Source organism: Diabrotica virgifera, chromosome 7 (assembly GCF_917563875.1).
Source record: "Diabrotica virgifera virgifera chromosome 7, PGI_DIABVI_V3a".
NCBI classification, from domain to species: Eukaryota; Metazoa; Arthropoda; class Insecta; order Coleoptera; family Chrysomelidae; genus Diabrotica; species Diabrotica virgifera.
In genome coordinates this window covers 252,306,768-252,324,259 of record NC_065449.1, presented here as the reverse complement: position 1 = coordinate 252,324,259, position 17,492 = coordinate 252,306,768, and the positions used below count along the sequence as shown (strand labels likewise).

At 31.8% G+C, this 17,492-nt stretch overlaps 2 protein-coding genes across 3 annotated transcripts in view; one reads left to right on the top strand and one right to left on the bottom strand.

Annotated features, from left to right (window-relative positions):
* LOC126888405 (neurobeachin) overlaps positions 1 to 17,492 on the bottom strand; it is a 2,163,879-nt gene that overhangs the window by 145,072 nt on the left and 2,001,315 nt on the right. The window lies entirely within an intron of this gene.
* Positions 7,717 to 15,829, top strand: LOC126888419 (protein mab-21-like). The gene has a single exon (XM_050656670.1). The coding sequence runs from the start codon at positions 7,939 to 7,941 to the stop codon at positions 9,034 to 9,036; it is 1,098 nt and encodes a 365-aa protein (XP_050512627.1). The 5' UTR covers positions 7,717 to 7,938; the 3' UTR covers positions 9,037 to 15,829.

Genomic DNA, 17,492 nt, shown 5'->3' with positions numbered 1-17,492 from the left:
TAATTTCGGCTTCTCTGATGACTATTTCAAGAAGGATACTAAACAACAGTGATGACAGTGGGTCTCCTTGTCGTACCCCTTCACCGACCCTAAACTTATCTGTTTCCTTTCCATTTATTTTAACCCTGTTCTCTGTTTCTCTGAGTGTAACTTTTACCATCTTTATTAATTTTTTACTAATTCCAATTTCACATAGTGCTTTGTATATTTCTTTTCGTTTAACTCTGTCAAAAGCTTGTTTAAAGTCAATGAATAGGGCCATTGTAGATTTTCCGTATTCGTAGCTTTCCGCTTGTATCTCACGCAGCAGGAAAATTTGATCCACCGTGCTGCGTCCTCTTCTGAATCCACATTGATATTCTCCTATGTCATTATCTATCTTTTGTGTTATCTTGTCTTTTATATGTACTGCAAGTATTTTATATGCAACGTTTAGTAGGGCTACTCCCCTGTAATTATGGCATAAACTTTTGTCGCCTTTTTTGTGAATTGGACACAGTGTGGCTTCAGTCCATTCTTTTGGTATGTGTTCTTGTTCCCAAATTTCTTTTATCAGCTTTTCCAAATGCTTAATTAGTACTGGTCCTCCATATTTAAACATTTCAGCTGTTATTTCATCCTTACCTGGGCTCTTGTTTTTCTTTAGTTTTTCTATTATTTCTTTTATTTCTTTTTCATTAGGCGGTCTTTCCTGTATTTCTTCTTGATCAATATTTTCATTCGGTCCTTCTTCTTCTTCTTCTGCATATTCTGTTGTGGGAATTTCATTTAGAAGCTCTTCGAAGTATTCTCTCCATCTGCTCAGTATTTCTTCGTCGCTTACTAAATTCCTTCCATTTTTGCTTTTGTAGTGTACAGGTTTTCTTTGGAACCCCTTTTTCTCATTTTTTACTCCTTGATATAAGTTCCTGACTTCTCCATTTTTATAGTTTTCTTCTATGCATTTCAATTTATCTTCGTTGTACTTTCTTTTCTTTGCTCTTATGATTCTTTTAGTTCGTTTTCTTTGTTCGTTGTATTGTATCTCCATCTCTGGTGTTTTCACTTGCATCATTTTGAGTCTTAACTTATTTCTTTCATCCAGTTCTATTTTACATTCTTCATCAAACCATTCTTTGAATCCATCTTTTATATTTCTATTACTGACTTGCGCTGCTTTGGTCATACATACTTTTATTTGCGTCCATTTTTGTTCGATGTTTTCATTTTTTGCAATATTTTCCAGTTCTCTAGTGACTAGTCTTTCATATTTACTTTGTTCTTCTTCTGACAGTAGTCTAATAGGTTTAGTTACTTTGTACCTTTTTTTCTGTTGATTTCTAAGAACTGGTATAACCTGTTTAAGTTGTATTCCGACTATAAAGTGATCTGTGTCTGCATCCGGTCCTCTATATGTTCTTATGTTCTTTATACATTTTTCCATGTCTTTTTCGATGAGCACATGATCTATTTGATTTATGGTTTTTCCATCTGGTGATCTCCATGTTCCTTGATATATTCTTTTGTGTTGAAAGTACGTGCTCATAACGATCATGTTTTTTTCTTTTGCAAAATCTATTAAGAGGTGACCATTTTCATTCGTTGTTTCATGCAGACTATATTTTCCTATGGTGGGTGTGTATATTTCTTCTTTTCCTATTTTGGCATTAGCATCACCTAGTACTATTTTTATATCGTATTTGGGAATATTTTCGAATACTGTATCTATTTGACTGTAGAAGTCTTCCTTTATCTCTATGTTTTTCTCTTCAGTCTGTGCATGTATGTTTATAAATGTTATTTTTTGGTATTTTCCTCTTATTCTTAGTATGCATATTCTCTCTGAAATTGGTTTAAAGTCAACGATTAGATCTTTCAGCTTTTTGTTTACTACAAATCCTGTGCCTAACATTCTATTTTCGCCTCCGCTATTGAAAAATAAATAGTCATTTATTTCCATTGAGTTTTGGCCTAGTTGTTTCGTTTCTTGTAGTGCTACTATTTCGAATTTATATTTTTTACATTCATCTACTAGGTGTTTCAGTTTTCCTTCTTCGTATGTTCCTCTTACATTCCATGTTCCTACTAATATATGTTCTTTTATGGGCTGCTTTTCATTAATAATCTGTACATTTTGTCTATTTCGTGTACCTGTACTTTGCCATGTCGTCTCCGTTATTTCAGTCTGCTTTCGTTGTATTGCTAGTTTTTTGGTTGTATATTTTTCTCTTTTATGAGTTGTTGTTGGCTGTTATTCCATGTCCATATTTCACCATTAATGATTAGCTTCTGGTATCCTATTTTTACATTTTTTCCATTATGCCTCTCTACCATAGCCTTGCTTCTAATTTCTTTCTGAATAATTCTTTCTTCTTTTGACATATCATCATTAATATAGATTCTTTCGTCCTTTTTGGTTTTTAATTTACTTTTATTTTTCATTACTTCTATTTTGTTTTTCACGCTGTTGAGTTCCACTATGACAGTATTTTCTCCTATTTTCCTTGCTCCATTTACATCTACTGAAACTTGTAGCTCTTTTTCCATAAAATTCTCCATAGCCCCTCGTAAAACTTTCTGATCATTTGTATCAATTTTTATTCCTTGTATTATTACATTTTTTCTCTTTCTTTCTCTTTCCAATTTCTCTATTTTTTCATTTGCTATACTAATTTCTTTTTCTAATTGACCTATTTGATTTATAGCTTTTTCGTTTGTTTCTCGCAGCTTTTTTATTTCATCTTTGTATCCGCTTTGTTGATCTTTCAGTTCTTTAATTTCATTCTTTAGTTGTGTGATTTCGTCTCCAGATCTATATTGTTCTTTTTTTATGTCTTTTATATCCATTGCTAATTCCCTCATCATTTTCATCATTTGTTCCATTCCACTTATGTTATCTTCATCTGTTTTTTGTGATGTTCTAGCTGTTATTTTTGATTTTTTGCTGGGATGTTCCTCCTCTTCCCTTCTCCTTTTCATTTCATCATCTAATTCGCTATCTGAACTCATTGTTCTTAATTCCTAGTTATTTTTCGTGCTAGAGTTATTAGTCAATGCGTCACGGGTGAAGTTTCGTGGAGAACTCTACTCACAGTTCAAATTCCCACCCGCACCCGCGCTAGCCGTTACTAATTTTCCAGCACTTTTATTCCTAGGTAAAATCAAAATCAAAATCCGGCCCTGGTTATCTGTTTATAATAAAATTAATTATATTATAATAAAGTTTTCTACTTACAGCTGATTCTGTTTATTAATATGCTTTATTTTCCTGTAGAAATACACCATTCACAATATTGTTTTGTTTCCACCTACTGCAAAACCTGCTTTGTTTATATTCGATATCACACAAGTTTTTATCACTTTACACAAGAATTTAATTCCTTATCGTTGGAATTACTTTTTTCCGATTTTTTCACTGTATAATTAGTTAACTAATTAGGTTGTTTATTTATGTACCTACATATATTGGTTTATAGTTACACTGCACTTTTGTATAACACAATTGTTTTATTGCTATATCTGCCCGAGAATCGAGTTAAGATACCAAGGGGAGGTACTGTGGTTCTCGGGATACAGCCAGTTTCATAATTATTGAGTACCAATTTCAAATGGTGAACAATGATGGTCAAAAACTATGTTAATACTCATTATACCTACGTAAAAAATAGTATATAACCAAATTTTAGTTTTTTCTATATCAAATATTTTAACTTTTTTACTATTTCTGTAGCGTGAAAAATAACCAAGATAGAAACGTTTAAGCTTAAATTTTACTGCGAGAACCATGCAACTGTGGCCATTTAACCTTTGATTTTTAAAAAAGTAATGGCTTTAAAAGATTAAATTCAACGTGTTTTAATAGCCCTTGGAATTATCTTTCAAATTGCTTTTAAGTGAACCTGATATAAAATTAACGGAGTTATTAAAAAAAAACAATAACATTTCTTTGAAATTTTTTTAAAAGATTAAGTTTGAAAATTTTTTGGAGCTTATTCGGGATCTCATTTGATAAATATTTCTAAGTACTCTCACAAATGTTACATAGGTGTATGTTATAAAATGCATCATTTTCCCGTAATTTAAGCTTGAATAGGTATGTACTTAGATTTGGGTACTCGCCGAAAAAAATATACATTCAATTACCTATAATAACTCACTATTCAACTATAGGGTTATTTGTTATTTTTAATAAAATAATATTCATCCACGAGAAGGGGTGGCATCCACCCCCAGGGTAAAAGCACAAGTTGACACCATGTCACCTTTGTTCCTTGAGATATCCTCTAACCACTCATCAATTTTCATTCAAATCGATGGAGGTTGAACGAAATCGGAGGTAATGGCTCATATCCACCTCCAGTGACTGCACTATAAAGATAATCTTGGATTTTACTAATTTATAATAAATTTGTCAAGTCCAAAATTGTCTTCAAACTTATTACGTAGGTATATTTAATAAATATATTGTGTCGTGTAGAGAAAAAAAAATACATTTCAATGATGTGCCATTCGACTACACTTGCTATTTAAAAAAACTGGGGGTTGATGAGGGGCAATACAGGGTTACATTTGAGGGCATGAATTATGCATGCATGAAAATTCTTCCCCCTTTCAATACAAATTAACGTGTTTTTTTAAATTTTGAAGCTCTTGGTTTCTGAGTTGGTTTTGGGGGAGGGGGGGTTAAATTTGACAACACCCTGAATCTCATAACCGAAGCATTTGCAAACTTGTAATTTTTCATGAAGAAATACTCCTTAAAGTTTGTCACACTTATTTAGAAACACCCTGTATATAAAAGGTAGCCCTACCTTCAGTGAGTTTTTGTGTCTATTTAGTATTCAGTATCCTTTTTATTTCTTCTAAATCTATATTATAATGTTAGCCTCCCAAATAAAAAAAATGCCAACATAATAGCGTTAAATATTTTTAAAACAAAATATATTAAAATCTTTATACAAAATAAAAAAACTGCTTCTAAAGAAACAAGATAAGTTCAAGAGAAATATAGAAAAAAATGTCAAATTATGATATACCTACAGTGGCGGTTTCTCCATAAGTGCACATGTGCACGTGAACCCCCAAAATTATTTTCACACCAACATTCATATATGTAATATTTATCATTCTATAAATAACATTTTAATCTAACTATACAGTAATTGAAATTCGAAATAACAGATCCAAGGAGTTTATAAGTATCTAATAGATAACATTTAATTATTTTTATTCTATTTCAAAGGAGAAAGTTCACGGATGCGAGGCCTTAGACAGAACTCCGCGTTCACCGCTCTCACAGTGGTTCCTATTCGCGGTGTGCAAGTACTTGGAAAGGGAAACGAGAAACGACCGTGCGCGAGTCGCGGAGAAATATTGCAACTATCTTAAATAATTCATATTGTCAATTGAAATTGTCAAATTGACGTATATTTCATACCTTCTGTCAATGACTTAGAAAAATTATATATTGCTCCACAATATTGATATGATATGCAATTATTATATAAAGGTAAATTTAATTAATTGTATTTTGCTTGCAATACTGCATTTTAATAACGGATTTTATTTACTACATACAATTGTTTACGTTTGCTAAACATAACCTGCATCTTATTTTTTTCTTCTTATTATTTTTTTGGACTATGGTCTTGACAATTATCCAGCAACCAGGACTAATATAATTGGCCAATATAATTAAAAGTGCGAATAAAAGTACAGAGCGTAGAAATAGAGGTCGCTTTGCACGACTAAATACAACTCACCACCCACCCCGCTACCCGCTATAGCCCACAAGTTTAGATGGCCACAGGATCACAAGTTGGATGTGATCTTATGGCATGATCTTTGGTGTTTTCAACGTGCACAGCACACGTATGTTTAAATTTTGCTTTCATGAAGTTCGAATTTCGGAACTATATTAAGAATGGAAGGATTTGTGGACGTAAATGTTAGCGTGGAATATTTAAAATCAATTAAATTTTCTTCATTATATTTAGAAGAAAAATTAAAAATGCCGAAACCAAATTTGTTAATTAAGAATGTACCAAAGTGCAAACGTCGGGATTATAAATGATTATTTAAAATGGAGATTTGTGTAAAAACTTACAAATTGTGTAGGTGTGAAGCACATATTTGGAGAAGAGTATAATAAATAAAATAGAAGATACGATTTTAACTATCCAGTTGGAATTCCAGATTGGAATTCTCCAATTATGTACTTGTTACGATGCCAGTGACAACTGCAGAAACAGAACGATGTCTCTCTGCATTGAAACGTATCAAAACTTTCCTTAGAATAGCTATGGGCCAGGATCGATTAACTGCACTCGCAATGTTTTCAATAAAAAAAATGATTCAAGAAATTCCAAATTTTACTGAATTTGTTTGTGAATAATTTATCTAAAGAATAACAGGCGACTGACTTTCGTTACAAAACTTGCTTGTAACATTTAAACACTAAATTATAATTTTAAGTCAATAAAATACATTATTCATTGTAATTTTTAATTTAAGGTCCTTTGATTTTTACAATTTGAAGACACTCAAAAACCTTTACCTACGGAAATAGGGTCTCAAGGTCTTTTTATATGTTAACATTATGTGTGCACCCCCAATATTTTACACCAGGCGCCGCCACTGTATACCTATGTATCTAGGTACTTCAAGTATACATATCTGCTTTTGGCATGCGCAATATGACTTACAACTGACAAGGGTACGGTACCTACATATCAGCTTTTGGCAAACGTCAATTAGATAGATACAAAAAAAAATGTGCAAATAGAAAAACTATATACAGTAGGAAAAATGAAAGAATAGGTACCCATGAACGAACATATAAAACACGCTGTATTTTCCTGTCACCGTGTCACACAAAAAATTGGCCAGCACAAGTACATGTAAAAATTATTGTTACATGTACTTGCACTGGACAATTTTCTTTGTGACACGGTGACAGGAAAATACAGCGTGTTTTATATGTTCGTTCATGGGTATTCTTTCATTTTTCCGACTGTATTTGATTCTAGGATAAATTTTGCATATAATAGGACAGTACTTTTACTTATGAAATTTGCTATTTCTAAATTAATTTAACTTTAAAATATATTAATACATAGATAAACTTACTATGACAAATATTTTATATGGATTACTTTGTATTTAAACAGCTATATATTTTCAATTACTATTAATAATTCAGAAAATAAGTGTTCCTAATTTATACACCACAATACACCAAAAAATGAAAAATAGATCTAAAAATGTAAAAACAATTCTGATTAATAAATCTTACGGCTTATTTATAAAATAAAGTAGTCTAATTTTAAATATTTAAAAAATTTTATATAACTTATTTTATGTATTTGTATAGACGAGATTTAATAATTTGGTTGTAGAAGCTGATATAACCCTTCGCCTTAAATTAACGACATTCACGCTTTTAGAAAGCGCTGTACCTACTTGACTTGTATGTGTAATAAACGTGTTTAATAAATATTTTTTAGCATGATATTGGTTGTTTATCTTCAAAAAGAATTTCTTGTAATAGCAAAAAATATCTTAGAAGAAAGTTTATTTTGCATCAATTCACTTTTTATAAATTAAGCTAATACCGAAATACCGGTATTTTTATTATAAATACCGGTATCGAATACCGGACAAAAAGCCCTAATCATAATATTTTGTATAAATTTATGAAATTATAATAGTTGATTATTCTCAGTGTAATTTTTCTTAGTCTGTATACAAATATCAACAGAGACCGAAAATTGTATTCCCAAGCACAAAACTCGCGACTTGACAGCTCAGATCGATAACATCTCTGCGCAATGCCCACGTTTCCATAGGCGGGGCGGAGCCTCAACACCCGCCCCCTTATACGCCACACCTCACTCCAAGATCAACACTGCCGCACTAGTACACATCCGACGGTTAATGTAAGCGCGGCAAAAATCAACGATGCTGGTCCCGGCCGACATGCTGGCCGCCCAGTCGAAAATGCTCTATCAAATCAACAAATACTACGGTGAAAGAGTGCAAACGAGGATGGCCACCATCGCCAAGACCATCAGGGAAGTTTGTAAGGTGGTGCAAGAGGTTCTAAAAGAAGTCGAAGTGCAGGAACCTCGATTTATTTCGTCTTTAACGGAATGCAACGGGAAGTACGAAGGTTTGGAGGTTATTTCGCCGGTGGAGTTCGAGGTGGTGCTGTATCTGAACCAAATGGGTGTGTTTAACTTCGTGGACGACGGTACTTTGCCAGGTTGTGCTGTGTTGAAACTTAGCGACGGTAGGAAGAGATCTATGTCGTTGTGGGTCGAATTCATCACAGCTTCTGGGTATCTATCGGCGAGAAAAATCCGTTCGAGGTTCCAAACTCTAGTCGCTCAAGCCTGTGATAAATGCTCGTACAGAGACAGTGTCAAAATGATAGCAGATACCTCGGAGGTAAAACTACGAATAAGAGAACGGTATATAGTGCAAATAACACCAGCTTTCAAATGCTCCGGGGTATGGCCTAGATCCGGTTCACATTGGCCGTCCCCTCACATTCCCTGGCCGCATCCTAACCTAGTAGCAGAAGTCAAAACCGAAGGATTCGACCTCTTGAGCAAGGAAAGCATAGCAGCACAAGGTAAACAAACTTCCATGGAAGGTGACGCTTGGGTTCTTTCTTTCCTGGAAGCAGAAAACCGTCTTCTACAAGGAGGTTGTCGAAGAAGGTGTCTCAGTATTCTCAAAACTCTCAGAGATAGACATTTAGATCTACCTGGTAATCCTGTCAGTAGTTATCATCTAAAAACTTTGTTACTGTATGAATGTGAAAAACATCCCAGAGAGTCTGAATGGGATGAATCTTGTATAGCCGATAGAATCAATGGGATCTTTCTTCAATTAATCTCTTGTTTGCAGTGTAAAAGATGCCCTCATTACTTTTTGCCAAACTTAGATCTGTTTAAAGGAAAATCGCCCAGTGCTTTGGAAAACGCAGCCAAACAAGTGTGGAGGTTGACAAGGGAAATGTTAACAAATACAAGATGCTTGGAAAAGTTGTAAAAGGTTTCTTTAATTCTATGATCAAGTAGGTATTGGGAAAATGTGTGTCAGTCAGTGTTTTGCGCTTGCGAAATATGTATTTGTCATTAAAGAAGATTTTTTGATGTTTACATAAATTGTAGACCGACAAAGTAAATATTTTTATGGAAAAATGTAAAATGAACATCTTTATAACATCCGAAATATTGTGTTTCAAGAAAATTGTATAACATGAAAATAGTTGTTCTTTTTTCATATTTTAAAATATCGAAAATTTTGCAAATTCCATCCTTTATAAATCTTTTGGATGTTTTGTTTTTTAACTTGAAATTCCTGTAACTTTTTTCTGTATTTTTCCAAATTTAATACAATCTGATCTTAATATTGTTGTAATAATGTTGTTCTCATTACCAAATCAACCTTCTATTTTGGTTTAATTTTTATCCTGCTTCTTCATATTTGTTATCCTACTATAATCTAACCTTTTAATCTTGTTTTGCTGGCCTTTTTTTCTACACATACTTTGTACTGTTATTTTATATCTGCTTACAAGATACAAAGTTTTATTTTTATGATGAGATTGTCACTGTTTTAAAACAGTTATGTACTATATTTTATAGGTATGCCATTCAAAATCGCCAAAATTGTATTAAAAATGCACGAATATACGTCACTCTTGGATTATCGCGACAACAAATATTTTACTGTGCAAAATATGAAGAACGAAAATAAATTGCAAATTATATTGTTGTTTACTGGAGTAATTATTAGAGTAAAATACTTTCGTACTTCTTATGTTGCACACTAAAATATTCGTTATCGCGATAATCGTGGAATACCTACACCATAAATATTAATTGATATGTCCATATATTTTTTTTTACTTTCTAAAGTATTGTTTGAGGGTTTGAGTAGGCTGTACTGGCAAAATTAAATATATGTCATTGTCAGTTTACATTTTTAACAGGTAAGTATACCTATGTATACAGTGTGTCTACGTAAGTTGGTATCATTATATGGAAAACTTTTTTATTATTAATTTTGCGAAAAAAGTTAGTCTTCATAAAAAATTCTGCATGGTCTAACACCTAAGATAGGACCATCAGATGTCAAATAATGTTATCAATTTTATATGAGATATGTCCAAAAATATGAACTGCGCTAAATTTTTTATATCGCTTTTAAAAAACAAATCGCGGATTTTGGAAAAAAAACGTTGTTGACTTTTTTGATAAAACACCCAGTATATTTTTTTGTAAATTGAAAGAACGGCCATTCACCTATCCAGCGATATATAGTTTTTTAAAATCGGTTGTCAAATGACTGAGCAATTAATTTTTAAAATGAGAGATGCAATGTGGAAATCACATATCAGAATATCAATTTGCTTAGTTATTTTAATCATATGTTATTTAGTTACAGTCGGAAAAATGAAAGAATACCCATGAACGATCACATCAATCAATTATTTTGTATTTGCTGTCTTTTTCTATAAATGACAAATGTTTGTTATAGAAAAAGATAGAAAATACAAAATAATAAGTGATTGATGTGATAGTTCATGAGTATTCTTTCATTTTTCCGACTGTATATGATTTCCACGTTGCATCCCTCATTTTAAAAATTAATTATTACTCAGCTATTTAACAATCGATTTTAAAAAACTTTATATCGCTGGATAAGTGAATGACCGTTCTTTCAATTTACAAAAAAATATATGTACTATGTGTTCCATTAAAAAAAGTCAACAACGTTATTTTCAAAAATCCGCCATTTTTTTTTTCGTAATTGAAAGCAATATGAAAAATTCAATCCATTCAAACAAAACTTTTACGAAAATAAAACATTTCAGCGAAAACCGCATATTTCTATCTTGAGCCGTTTAGAAGTTAGGTATACCTATGCAGTAAAATTAGGGAAAATATAAGTGGACACCTGGTATATGAAAAATTTGACAAAAAATATGTGTTTTTCTTGAAGACAGACTCTTTTGTTTATCAATAATTTAACATTTTTTTTTGTCTTTTACAAGCTAAAACATACCTAACTGCGCGCAGAAGGTAAAATTGCCATGTTTCATATTATGAAATCACATTAACAGGACAACTATAGTAATTACCTATAAAAACTTCATAATATTAAAAAACTGTAAATAATTTTCTGCTGACTGATATCTATATCTATTTTTCCTTTTGTTTTTTCACTTCAATTTTCGACAAAAACATTCGAACCAATTCTTATTTAGTCGCTTAAATTTACATTTTGTTCATAAACAAACTTGATAACAATGCATAAAAGTGACATAAAAGGCTGATAAGCAAAGTTTTTCTAATCTGATGTATATAGAGTTATAAAGAAACTGTCTGTGGTTTATTAGAAAGATTTTAGGCAATTAAAACATTAAAAGATATTTTTAAAGTTGTAGCAATTTGGTAAAAATGAAAAATTATTGTTAAGATCTTACGTTGTTCATAATCTAAGAAGTTTCATTCATCATCATTGGCGCTACAGTCCTATATAGATTCGGCTAGGAAGGTTGTTCTACTCTGATCTTGCTAGATCTCCTGCCCATCTTAGTCTTTCTATTTTTATGAGAGATATATTCTATTACGTCTGTAGCGCCAGATATCTGTTTGTATCCGTTCAAAGATGAGCAGATTTTCATCTGACTTGGAAATGTCCATGTTTCCTATCCATATATCTCAGCACTGGCAGCATAAGGGTTTTGTATAAGTACATATTATATTGTTAGTTTTATTTTCTAGCTTCTGGAAGCTTCATTCTATTTATGTATTTATATAATACTGACCTCCCCAGCTTGTATTTCGTGGATATAAATGTCACACATTGTGTAAGATGTGACCATCTTTATCTTTCTTTGTCAAAATTTATTTTGTTATTAAGAGACCTTTTTGTGCATGTATTTTTCTATCTCTCGTTAAAGAAATGAGATAATTCTGTACCTATATGTTTCCGATTTATAAAGTTAACACATTATTCTATTTTTTTATTTCTTTTTCATACAGGTAGTTAATACTTTTTCTAACACTTTTTTCAAGAAATTAATATTTGAAAATGAGACAAAGTATTTATTGTACCTATCATGACAGAAATGATTACTATATTTTAAATATTTTATTTGGCTGTCCTTCTCCTTCTTCTTCTTTCTTAATATTAACAATTTTGTATCCATAGCCGGACAGTTCAATCCTTAATAGGTACTTTATTTCCATTACTTGTTCAATGCTAACTCCATCGACTTTATAAGTTAGAATCTTCTTGGTCTGGCTTTCTGCTTTCTGAGTTGAAATCGTCATATTAAATTCTTTTGCTCTTGTATTAAATCTGTGAACTAGTCTTTGAAGGCTATCTTCATTTTGGGCTACAAAAATTGCATCGTCTGCATAAGAGAGCATTTTAATTGCATTTTAATACCATTGTTCCCATTGAAGACCCATGGTCTTCAAATCCTCATACAGCATCTTTCTATGACGACTAGTTCTACAAAGCTACATATGTAGCTCTAAAGGAAAATACGTGAATTAGCAGTATAGTCCAGGGTAATAAGGTTTTTTCCATGACACTTAAACATAGGCGTAACCAGAGGGGGGTTTTGGGGGTTGTAACCCCCCCCATTGGGATGTACTTTCAGCTCTATACGCTTAACATCATATCCCTCAGATATTTCCAGTAGTTGTAACCCCCCCTTTCAGGTAGATGTAACCCCCCCTTAGGATCATCCTGGTTACGCCTATGCACTTAAACAGCCAGGGTAGTGAAGCGTTTTTTCGACAGGTAATACCTATAAGAGCAAATTGTAACTATTTCCTGCGTAGGATCTGGCGGCCATTTTTATTTATAAACAATTAAGTGTAAAAAAATGGCATTTTTCACTTTTTTTTCAAATCAATGGAAAACAGGGAAACTTATGGTTTTATTAGTACAAATATCTTCGAGTTTATGGAAAAAGCTTTAAAGTACTTGCTTCCGTACAGTCATGATGTGAACTTGTCAGATAGAGCTCATTGGTACCTCGGGCGAAAAACATTGAATATCTTAATCATGAATGTTATAATTCACATCTTTGTCATATGTTCCGATGACGGATCAATTGTAAAGGGTTTTTACCCTGTTATTTTTACTTTGGTGGCTTGCATGTAGATTCTAAGATTGCACTGATGATGATCGGTCAACCGATCGAAAACTACTTCTGTCTTTGATGTAGCCCTGTATAGGGATTTTAACAAATATACCTTTTATAAAGGATTTTATGCTTTAAAATGACGTATTACAAAGTTTGATATACTCATTTATTGTTAATATAATTGCGAAAAAAGGTCGGAATTGAAAAAAAAATTGTTTTCGCAATAACTGTTGTAAAAATTAGTGTACAGCTTTGAATTTTTTGTCAAATAAGGGTTCTTTGGTGCTTAATATGTGATAAAAATTTCAAAGCGATTCATATAATTGTTTAAATTTTATTCAAATTGTTTATCCCAGAGAGCATTTTTTTTTGCAATAACGTAAGTCAGAAGAAAATGACGTTAGAACCATTTCACAGGTGTCAAATGAAAGAACATGAGCTATATTTTTCAGCTTGGTTTCAAGTGAATAAAAAAATGCATTTATTAGTAATAAATAATTATGCAAAAGTATCGTAAATCTTTCCTTATAAACTTTTTATTTTGTTATAATATAAGAAATTATACATAGGTATTTATTACAATTTTTTATCAATTATGATATAGATAATATTACTTGTTAGTTGTGCACTTAAAACAGGGTAAAAAAGTTAATTTTTTGGAAAAGTTATTCAAAAAGTTTATAAAGAAAAATTGACGATACTTTTGCATAATTATTTATTACTAATAAATGCATTTTTTATTCACTTTTTTAAACCATGTTGAAAATGTAGCTCATGCTCTTTCATTTGACACCTGTAGAATGGTTCGAAGGTCATTTTTTTCTGACTTATGTTATTGCAAAAAAATGCTCTCTGGGATAAACAATTTGAATACAATTTACACAATTAAATGAATCGCTTTGAAATTTTTATCACATATTAAGCACCAAAGAACCCTCATTTGACAAAAATTGCAAAGCTGTACACTAATTTTTACAACAGTTATTGAGAAAATATTTTTTTTGCAATTCCGACCTGTTTTGCAATTATATTAACAATAAATTATTATATCAAACTTTGTAATACGTCATTTTAAAGCTTTTTCCATAATCTCGAAGATATTTGTACTAAAAAAATCATGTTTTACTGTTTTCCGTTGATTTGAAAAAAAAAAGGGGAAAATGCCATTTTTTGACAGTTAATTGTTTATAAATAAAAATGGCCGCCAGATCCTACGCAGGAAATAGTTATAATTTGTTCCTATAGGTACCTATTACCTGTCGAAAAAACGTTTCAGTACCCTGGCTGCTGAAGTGTCACGAATAGGGTATATTTTTGTCTTATTACCCTGGCCTAGTAGAGTAACTGTTGATACAATGACAAAACTATAAATTATATTGACAAGATGGTAGATTACAGACCAGATATGGATAATTGTAGCAGACACGGACCAAATGACACTAATTCAAAATTATGGGATTGTTTTGTTACTTCTTGCAGGCATCAATAAAATAAACATATGGTAGACTGGAACATAGTAATGCGATGCCAACCTCTTCTCGTGTATTTTTAAGAGCATGTAAGAAATAATTTTAAACCTATACGAGTATTAGCAATCTAATATTGTTAACCACTAGAAACAGTACTTTTTGAAAAAATAAATAGTTTAAGATAATCACAAAAGAATGGAAAAAACTGAGACTACTGAAATTAGAAGGTATATTGCAGATAAGTTGGTAAAACAGAAACTGGACATTCAAAAAGAAGTAACCTTGTATGTCTTCTAAAACTATTTATATCTACAATACGTTATATACAAAATATGTGTAAGACTGTTGATTCAGCGTTCTGATCAATTAAAAAATCTTTTATATTATTCTATTTAGTCAAATTCCCTAATTCCTCGAGTATATTAACACTCTACCTAGGTACGAAACTACTGTTTTCTGGATTAAAAGTTTAAAAACGTCTTTTTTGCATTATTTTTCTATATTTTGCACAAAAAGACAACATTTTTTATCCTTTATGCTGACCATATTAAAGAGTTAAGTTAGGTTATCAATGTTATTTGTCACTTGTCAGATCCAACTATATCTACTTAAAAAAATGTAAAGTGTTTATATTTAAACCTAACATCTTTCTAATGCATCAAAAGGCATAAACAAATTGATTATGTGTATCTAGACACTCTTGGTTGTGAATATGAATTGTGTATATTGAATCTACTAATGTAGACTATATTATTCAACTGTATACTCCCCATTTTCCGTACTATGTTTAAAACAATTAAGTATTTTACCTATTTAAGTATTCCTTGATATAAATATAGCTTTAATAGTGGTTAGGAAACCTGTAACTAGGACTGAACTGCTAATAAATAAAATCTCGTACTCTAGTGCCATGATATTTATGTTTATTAATGGTATTAATATTTCTTGTATGCTAATAACTGTTATGCCTGTTTGGTTCCCATCTCTACTATGATTTATTTCAGCGCAGAACACTGTGGCGGTATAAACAACGCTATTATAGTAGAGATGGGAACTCGGTTCTAAAATGTGAGAATGTGATGCTAGTTTTTTTCGAATAGTTTTAGTAATATGTATCTGAAAAGACTGTTTTGTAGGATCAATTACTCGTTTTTTGTTGTTTTGTATTTAAATTTTAAAATTAATAAAGAAATCATGCTATAAGAAACTGTTTTATTCCCACCATCTTCGTAACTGTTTATGTAGAACTAATGAGATGACTAATGAGAACGATATGGACTATAGTATTTTTACTACAAAAACGTTATTACGTAGGTCAAAATTTTTGACGTAAGAGAACTGTCAAAACATTAGAATGTGACTTTTCATTATTGCCGTGTTTATAATAAACATAGCAATAATGAAAAGTCACATTCTAATGTTTTGACAGTTCTCTTACGTCAAAAATTTTGACCTACGTAATAACGTTTTTGTAGTAAAAATACTATACTATTAATACCTACAGAGAGGTATCTCGTAAGCAAAGTGCAATAAGAAAATAAAGCTATAAAAAATTGTTCAACTACTAGATAAGCTACAGATTAAAAGAAAAAGTTTTAATAATGAAAAAGTAAACACTGGCCATCACTCTGTATGCCACAGAAATCAATGACTAAACAAAAGAAATTTCCAGAAACTGCATAAACGTATGAAGCCAGTGAAATACTGAGCACATAGACAAGGCAAGTATTATATAAACATTTTTTTTAAGTTTAGAGGAAATAAAAAATCTACACAAAAGAAAACAAAATCGGCAAAAGAAATCGAAACCAGGAACCAAAAAAAAAAGAAACTTCAAAGCTTTGTAACCCTACACCCAAAGGATCGTCCATATAAGAATTCTCATTTCTAAAACATGCATTCGTTGTTCCTCTTTCGTTTTAACTTCACAACTTTCATTTCCGTACATCATAGCTGCCCTTAAGACAGTTTTATAGAATTTTCCTTTCAGTTTTGAAATCCTTCTGTAACAACACACCCTTGCTTACGTCTACTGTATCCTTCTTCTTCTTCTTTAAGTGCCATTTCCGCGACGGAGGTCGGCAATCATCATAGCTATTCGGATTTTAGAGACGGCTGCTCTGAAAAGTTCATTTGATGTACATCCGTACCATTCTCTCAGGTTGCGCAGCCACGACATTCTGCGTCTTCCTATGCTTCTTTTTCCTTGAATCTTTCCCTGCATAATCAATTGGAGCAAGCTGTATCTCTCTCCACGTGTAATATGTCAGAGATATTCCAATTTTGTTGTTTTGATGGTATTTAAGATTTCCATTTCTTTATTCATCTTTCTCAGAACCGCTTTGTTTGTGACGTGTTCTGTCCACGATATTTTCAGAATTCTTCGGTACACTCACAGCTCGAATGATTCTAGTTTTTTTATTGATGCAGCATTCAAGGTCCAAGCTTCCCTTTCATAAAACAAGGTCGACAAAACGTAGCACCTAGCCAACCTAACTCTTAGCTCCAACTTCAAATCTCTTGTGCAGAGCACTTTTCTCATTTTGTTAAAATTTACTCTAGCTTTTTCTATTCTGATTTTGATTTCCTGTAAGTAATCTCCTGTGGAGTTGATCATTGTTCCAAGGTATGCATATTGGTCGACTCGTTCGATATAGGATCCGTTTATGAGGAGAATCTCGTTATTTCTCTGAGTTTTTGATATTTTCATAAACTTTGTCTTCTTGACGTTCATTGTTAGACCGTATTCTTGTCCAAACTCAGCTATTCTGGTCATCAGCCTCTGAAGATCCCCAATATTTTCAGCTAAGATGACAGCTTTATCCACCCAACCCAAATTACACTGCTTTATCTTCATCTATTTG